Genomic DNA, 8,193 nt, shown 5'->3' with positions numbered 1-8,193 from the left:
TGGTACAGGGTACCTGAACTAGCCAAAGGGATATTCCATGAAATAGAACATCATGCCCAGTATATAAATGGGGATGGGCCAATCTGGGTTGGCCAAAGGAAGGGTGACATCAGTCTGTGGTTAGTGAGCAATTGTATTGTGCATCACTGGTTTTGTTTTACTGGTTTTTGGTTTTGCTTTCCCTTTTTATTATCCATTAGTACTTTATCTCATTTAGTTCTCAATTACTAAACTGTTCCTAACTCAACCTATATATTTTACTTTTGTTTCCCTTTCCCACTCCACTGGGGTGGGGGGAAGAGGGGAGGAAGGAGTGTGAGCAGCTGTGTGGTTCTTGGCTGCTGGCTGGGGTTAAACCACAACATCATGGTTCAGCTTCCATGAATATCTCAGTGCTAATACTTTTAACACTTTTATATTTCACTCTAGATGAACACAATTTAAATAAATACATGAATAGTTAAATAGACAGTGTTAGATGTGAACAGTGGATTTTAAACCAAATTTAGAAAGTTTGAGTGCCTAATGAGTTCTCCTGGTGATACATAACATTTCAGTAATGCTAAAATTTTATATTAGTTATTTTAGTAACATTTTAGTCACCATATACTAATTATGTAATCACAGACTAATTTAATAATACTAAAATGTGATTTTGTTTTTCTTGAAATCTTCCTAGATATACCTGCATTATTTATTAACTCTTTTACATACTTTGTAACATACAGGACAGGTTTTCTGACTTAATGAAAAGTAGTTGTGGATTTTGGTTTTTTTGTTGGTTAGTAGTTTGAATGTCTTCATACATGTGAAATGTTTTTTCCTCATGTTCCTGATTTGTAATCTTTTAGACTTTTTTGGTTTTAGTGTTTGGTGAACCCATATGGTTACTATACAGTTATATACCGTAGGGGTGTTGTTATATAGCGTTGACAGAAAGGATGCATGCATTTATTGTAGAAGAGGTGGTAATGCATGCACTTTCCTCCACTTGTTCACTGCTATTAGAATTAGCGGCAAATATTTTCTTCATTTTGTTTTTAATGCAGTGCAGTATCTCTTCCTATTTAAGGTACTTCCTTTCCCAAGGATACATATACTGTTGCAGTCTGACCTGTGCTAAGAGTACTTTGTTAGTATAGGTCAATGTGTCAGCAGCTCACTTCCGCTGTGGACACCTGAGCAACTTAACATTCTCCATAAGAGGCTTTTCCTGTGTCACTTGGGTAGGAACTGCTCTTTGTATCCATACTAATGCATAAAAATGTATTAGATGTGACTAAGTGTTAACTAGATAATTCTTTTGTTTACATCTTAATTATGGGGAAAAAAGTGTTTTTTTCTTACGAGGAGGAGACTTTGACTTTGACTCTGTAGCGCTTATTGGACTGTCTTACTTGTGGATTCTTTTGGCAAGAAGAACAAGCTTTTACATGAATTGCACAATATTCTGACCACTGTCAATATAGGCATGCTTTAAGTCTCACCAAATTTATAAGCAGTGTTACCGGCTTGCAGTTGTCATTAGGTATCAGAAGAGCATAGCTGACCAAATTTTTGGAGTCTTGACTATGCTCCGTTTGATGATAACCAAAGAGCTAGTAATGCTCTAATCAACTTTCTGTTGTAGGTCCACTAGAATTACTAGTAAGGGCTTTCAACTAGTATACAAGTTACAACTGCATTCACAAATGCATATTTTAAAAATTCAACCCTTATTTCAGTATCATTCAGGCATAAGAAAAAAACGACTGCAAAAAGAGAGTAAATAATTGTGCCATTTAGCCCAGAATGTCATAGAACAGATTTGTTTGTTCTTCTAGCAGATCCTGTTTCATAGGTGATCCCCTCAGAAAATTTCCATATTCAGAAATGCTGTTGTGTTTTTTTTTGCTGTGCTCTGTTGTTGTGGTTTTGCCTGTTTCACTTTACATGCCACTTTTGTTAACATTTTTAATTTCCTAGGTATGGAATCCGCCCTGAAAATGTGATTATATATGGCCAGAGTATAGGAACAGTACCATCTGTGGACCTTGCTGCTAGGTATGAAAGTGCTGCTGTAATTCTTCATTCTCCACTGACCTCAGGAATGCGAGTAGCTTTTCCTGATACAAAGAAGACCTACTGCTTTGATGCATTCCCAAAGTAAGTTGTAGGATTTTTTTTTTCATTCTGCATGCATTTTTCTCTATTACAGAAGTTGTTAACTAGAGAAACAAGTAGTCTGGCAAATTCTCTGAATTTTTTCAAGGGTTTAATAAAACAGTTGGAGAAAAATCAGAGTGGATAACAACAGTGGAACAAAGGAGTTTACAAAACTTCATAAACCTTCTAAGTTTTTCACACCCCTAATCTTTCCCTGGGTATCTGTAAGAGAAGTAATAAGTTTTCCTAGTCCACTGAATTGTTAAGAAAATTCCTGTCATGTATTTCAGAACAATGCCATTGTGTTCATAGATACAATCTTTTTCTTACAGCATTGACAAAATTTCTAAAATTACATCTCCTGTGTTAATAATCCATGGGACTGAGGATGAAGTAATTGACTTTTCGCATGGCCTAGCATTATTCGAGCGTTGCCAGAGACCTGTAGAACCACTGTGGGTAGAAGGAGCAGGCCATAATGATGTGGAACTCTATGGACAATACCTTGAAAGATTAAAGCAGTTTGTGTCACAGGAACTGGTGAACTTATAATTTTCTTTGTATATTTATGTGCTTTTTCATTTCACTGCAGAACTGCACACCTTGATAAATATGTAACATAAAACCTGAATGTTGTGTTTTCAAATCATCTTGGTTGCCTTCATTAAATGTACAGTTAATGATTTGTCAACATAATTAATGAAGGTTTTAATGCCAGTATTATAAACTGGAATTACATGATCATTCAGTCAAACTTGGCGTTCATATTATGTTCTGTGAGGTTTTTTCTTCTTATATGTAAAAAAAAAATCACAAGTACTGTAAGAAATTATAAGTATATAAAATGAAATGCTGCAAAAGCATTGCCAAGTGCTTTAGCATATAAAACCCAAGTTTATAAATATTTTTTAAACATCTCAAAATGTACTGTGACTTACTCTGTTGCACAGGTGTAATTAAAGAAACAGACTTCTAAGCAGTTGTTCTGTAAAAATGTAATAGCCATGAAATTTGAGCAAATACTAATGTATATAGTAAGAATTGACAGTCACTGGAAATGACCCATGCCCTGTTATAGGGGGAGGGGGTCAAAATAATATCTCTTCCCATATTTTTCATATCTATCTTTCTGAGTTTTACTTCAGTTATTTTTGTTCTTGTGTTGTCACTTACCTTTCAGATTAGAAAAATTTGCCCTCCCATCTTCTCAGCGGTCCTAATCTTGCAAGCATCATTCACATGATTGATACTGAGGCCACAAAATACTGCTTTGAAACCAGTAAGACTTTTAGAACCTTGAAGACTTTGTGGACAATGTAGTTTTAAACATTGATTCTGTAGGGATGCAGTGTTTCATTAAAAAGAACCTGGAAGTTTATCTACATTGCAATAAACAATTTATAAGTTTGCAGTTGTCTTATCAGGCTCACTTTTGTATGTCTAGTGTAAAATCTTATTGTTTTTTGAGTATTGTATGGAAATTCCACTAATGAGGCCTGGATGGGATGGGAAGAGGGGCAAGAAGAGAAAATTGACATTTTTCTATTAACTCATAGTGAAATAAACTTTGTAAACTGCCTTTCCCTTGAATGCATTTTGTGTGAATAAAACTCTGAAAAATAATTATATGTAGCCTATTTGTAAACAAAATAATATTCCAAAAATACACACTGTGCTTCTGAATTGAAGGCCTTACGTAGTCTAATTGCTCTGCTTGTTTTTTTGTGATTCAGTCTGTTGTATACTTAAATGTACTTCAAGTATTGTGGAAACTTTGGTTAAGATGTGTTGATTAACAGTAAATGATATTCCACACACTTGCTGTTCTGTGTCTCTTTTTTTGGCTTGTGGGGGGTTGTTTTTGTTGTTTGTTTTAAGAAATAGAAACAGTTGCTTGCAATATCAAAATACAAGCAACTCCCCGTTTACCCTAGGAAATTTGAGACCTAAAGCAGTAATGCAATGCTTTGAATTGTCAGCACATTTCTTTATCAGCAACTGCCGTTCTGCTCACCCTCCCACTCCCATGCTGTCTTACTACTATTTGCCATTCACCATACAGGCTTTCTGCTATGAAGCTACTTACATAAACATTCTTCCGTAATGAGTTCTGCTTTAGCCTCCTTTGAAGTTAAAAAGCAGTCTTGTCTTGTGCTCTTTGGTTAGTTAATTGAGTAGAAATAAATTTGTTCTCAGTCAACCGGGTTCCTGTTTGTTCTTGTTTATCTTGAAGTATGCTTCAGTGTGCTCTGAAATTCAGAGTATATTCAGGGACAATAATGTTAGACTTAAGGATTTTCATCCTAACCCAAGACTCTTGTAATTGGAAGTGTGCTTAAGTAGATTTGTAACTCAGCTTTATTACATCATATTAAATACATAGTTTGATTTCTTTTTCTTACTGCCTTCCAGGCACTATCTCTGTTATAGATGGAAATCATTACCATTAAGTGTTTAAGTGCTTTCTTTGTGATAAATGAAGCCTGTTTTGAGACTCCTGTTCAGAAGTTCACAAATAAAGAATGTAGAAGTGCAATCATAAGTGATGCAGATTGGCTGTATTTTGACTGCCCGCAAATTTCAGGCAGATGATCAAGTGTCAGCACAAGAACTATCTGATTGTGCCAGGGAATATTATGGCACCCTGTCATTGAAAAGACAGAAAAGGTGGTGTAGCAGTTTTGTTGCTTTTGTTTCTGTGTGTTGTTGAAGCAGAACAAAAGGCCTGACTGTTTTGTCTTCAGTATATGCAGCTGTGCTGGATTACACTGGTGAATAAAGATTCTGGACTCTTTGGCACCACTTATGCATGGTTAATTATTGCCAGTTCGTTCTGATTTGTGTCTTACACCTAGATATTTCAGGTGAGTCGTTTACTTGAGGGAATGAGAATTGGTGTTAGGTATAGCCTAACTTGTATTGTGGATCATATTATGACAGAAAACTTGTTAGTGACGGAAAGCAGCTCTGAGCTGTGTTGCAGCTAGGAGGAAAACATTTGAAATCCTGGTTGTCTTGTCCTTAAACCATCATTTTGGTGAAATTGACAATGGGCTGTTGTTTAATGTTATAAATGCAATTGTCTCATGAAAAATAAGACTTGACTTGGCATTCATTAGCAAGACAATATCTGCATTTTAGGGGAAAAAAAGAGCATTTTGTGAAGCTCTTTGTCTCATTCCTGTTTTTTTCTTTATGAGACAAATACTTGACAGTACACTCTTTTTAAGTTCTGTAAACCTTTGCAAATCAACTTTAAAAAATAAATATGAGATTACCTTTTAAAGGTGGAGTCTTTTGGGACATGTTTTGCTGTGTCACATTCATAGCTGCATAGAGCTCCCCTCTCTTTACTGTCTGCTTGTGGCAGCAAAGAATTCTTATGTATGCTGTTAGCTGCTCTTATTGACTGATTTCAGGCTTTATTTTTGTGGGAAAAAAAATCCCTGTTAACTTTTGGACTTCTTTAATTGGATGGCATTGGGCAGCAGGGCTAGCTACTTAGCACCTCTCATGTGGAATATTCAAGCTCCTACAGACACTTAATTTTTCTCACTATACAATAGGCATTGCTAATATCTTAAAGTCAAAAATAAGCAAAATAGTGTGTAAGTAGGGGGCTGATTAATTGAAAACTTGCCAGGAAAGAGGCTCAGGACCCTGTTGGACTATAAGCTGACCATAAGCCAAGAAAGCACTTTACAGCAAAGACAACCAACAGTATCCCAGGCTGCATTAGGCAGAGATTTGCCAGCAGGTCACGGGAAGCAGTCTCATTTCTCTGTGCTGTGAGTGCAGATGCATGTGGAGTGCTGGGTCTAGGTCTGGGCTCCTCAGGGAAATTGAAGATATGGATGCATAGGAGCAAGTCCAGTGCAGGGCCAGAACAGTGACTGAAGGACTGGAGCATCTGTGATAAGGACAGAGGCTGAGAGAGCTGGTGTTCATCCTAAAGAAAACGTTTGGCAGGGTATTAACCGTGTGTGTGAATATTGAAGGGAGGGAAGGAGTGCAAAGAGCTGAACGACATTCCCCAGTACTGCCCACTGAGAGGACAAGAGTCAGTGAGCACACACTGAAAACCAGGAAATCTTATCTGAAATCAGAAAACAACCTTTTTTTTTCTGTGAGGGACATCAAACACTGGAACTGACGGGAGGTCCTGTGTTTACAGATGGTCAGAACTCAGCTGAGCACAGCCCTAGGTGGACCTGCTGTAGCTGACCCTGCTCTGAGCACAAGAGTCAGAGGAGATGATCTCAAGGGGTACCATTCAGCCTCCACCATTCTGTGGTTTTGTGAAGAATACAAATAATTTAGATGGTTGGCATTACTCATATTTGTGTGCCATCAGAAGTGAAGACTGTTGACGCACAAGAATTATCTTCACTTGGTGCTCCCTACTTTTAATGTTTTATTTTTAAGCAACATAAAGCTAAAACATGACTGCCATGGAAAGAGCCCTTTTTCTCTTAATCCTGAGACCACCGCTGATGTGCAGTTGCTGAGGCAGACTAATACCTAAATTTATACCACAGACTGTTGTAAGGGATCACATTGCTACAGTGTACTACAAAAGGAAGATTGAAAATCCAGATGCAAAATATAAGCATGTATCCTGAAAAGAGGAAAAGTGCTTGAAAGGTATCTTAAACATTCTCAAAGATGGGAATGTTGCACTATCATGCTAGGTGCTTAGCAAGCAGTAGAGGAGACTGAATGGAGATAGGGTTTGTTTGAATTTTTTCAATAAAATTGGATAATAAAGCTTTTTCTACTTCTGTAATGTCTGTAAAACAAAAATGAAATGTTGTTTATGGGGATGTTTGTCATTAGCTAGTAACTGTGCATCAGGCTTACTCCCCATCACTTAAACAGTTCTAATAACTTGACTCTTTCTGATTGTTAGTGAAAACCAATTGAGCTTAAGTAGTACCAGACTGAAAGGTAAGCATGATATAGCATTAGAACTCTTTAACACTCCGCAAGTGAGGAAAGGCCAACCATGAAAAATTTTCTCAGCATCAGCTTTTCCCTAGAGACATTAGTAAGGTGTCTTAGTTAAATAATCTATTTCAAAATAATTAGAAAACCTCAAAAGGGTTTTGCTGCCTAGAGGACATTTTGTGGTGGGTAAAGGAGGCATCATACAAATGCATGTAATTTTAATGTTTCATTTTCAATTTTTTTTGCATAAAGAGGGCAAATAGTTTTCTAACCTTCATCTGGCACTGAAAAGAAGACATGAAAGAGACATTAGTGATGATAGTCAATTTATCTTCATATTAGGCTAGAAGCTGTGTGCACCTCAAGTAGGCAGCTGAGCCCTGTCTCCTCATAAAACATGGATTATATCCCCGTGAATGTATGTAGTGGGTTGACCCTGGCTGGCCAGGCAGCCAAAGGTGCTCTATCACCCCCCTCCACAAATGGACAGGGGAGAAAAAATACAACAAAAAGTTCATGAGTTGAGGTAAGAACAGGGAGAGATCACTCATCAAATAACGTCATGGGCAAAGCAGACTCAGCGTGGGGAAATTAAGTGATTTTATTACTAATAAGATCAGAGCAGGATAATAAGAAAATAAAACAGCTCTTAAAAAATTGTGTTCCCCCACCCCTCTTTCCTTCCCAAATCTACCTCCTCCCCACCAGTGGTGCAGGGAGACGGGAAGTGGGTGTTACAGTCAGTTCATTACACACTGTTTCTGCTACTGCTCTGAGGGACAGCAAGTCCTTCCCCTGCTCCACCATAAGGTCCCTCCCATGGGAGACAGCTTCCAAGAACTCTTCCAGCATGAGTCCTTCCCACAGCCTACAGTTCTCCACAAACTGCTGCACATGGTTCATTCTCCATAGCATGCAGATGCTCAGGAACAACCTGCTCTAGCATGGGTCCCCCCCAGATCACAAGACCTACCTGGAAGCCAGCTCTGGTGTGGGTCTCCTCCCTCCATGGGTCCACAGGTCCCTGCTAGGAGTCTGCTCCAGCAGGGGTTTCCCATGGGTTCACAGCCTTTGCGCATCCACCTGCTCCAGCATATAGGT

General features: G+C 38.0%; 1 protein-coding gene across 1 annotated transcript; it reads left to right on the top strand.

Annotated features, from left to right (window-relative positions):
- Positions 1 to 1,965: 1,965 nt before the first annotated feature.
- On the top strand, positions 1,966 to 3,214 carry LOC103803096 (alpha/beta hydrolase domain-containing protein 17B-like; the record flags this gene model as incomplete). Its single annotated transcript, XM_009075633.1, has 2 exons — positions 1,966 to 2,145; positions 2,478 to 3,214. Coding segments are annotated over 2 exons (400 nt in total), but the record flags the coding sequence as incomplete, so codon positions are not given.
- Between the last annotated feature and the right edge of the window lie 4,979 nt (positions 3,215 to 8,193).

The sequence above is a fragment of the Acanthisitta chloris genome, unplaced genomic scaffold (genome assembly GCF_000695815.1).
Source record: "Acanthisitta chloris isolate BGI_N310 unplaced genomic scaffold, ASM69581v1 scaffold4425, whole genome shotgun sequence".
In the NCBI taxonomy this organism is placed as follows: domain Eukaryota; kingdom Metazoa; phylum Chordata; class Aves; order Passeriformes; family Acanthisittidae; genus Acanthisitta; species Acanthisitta chloris.
This window is presented reverse-complemented; position numbering and strand designations above follow the sequence as displayed.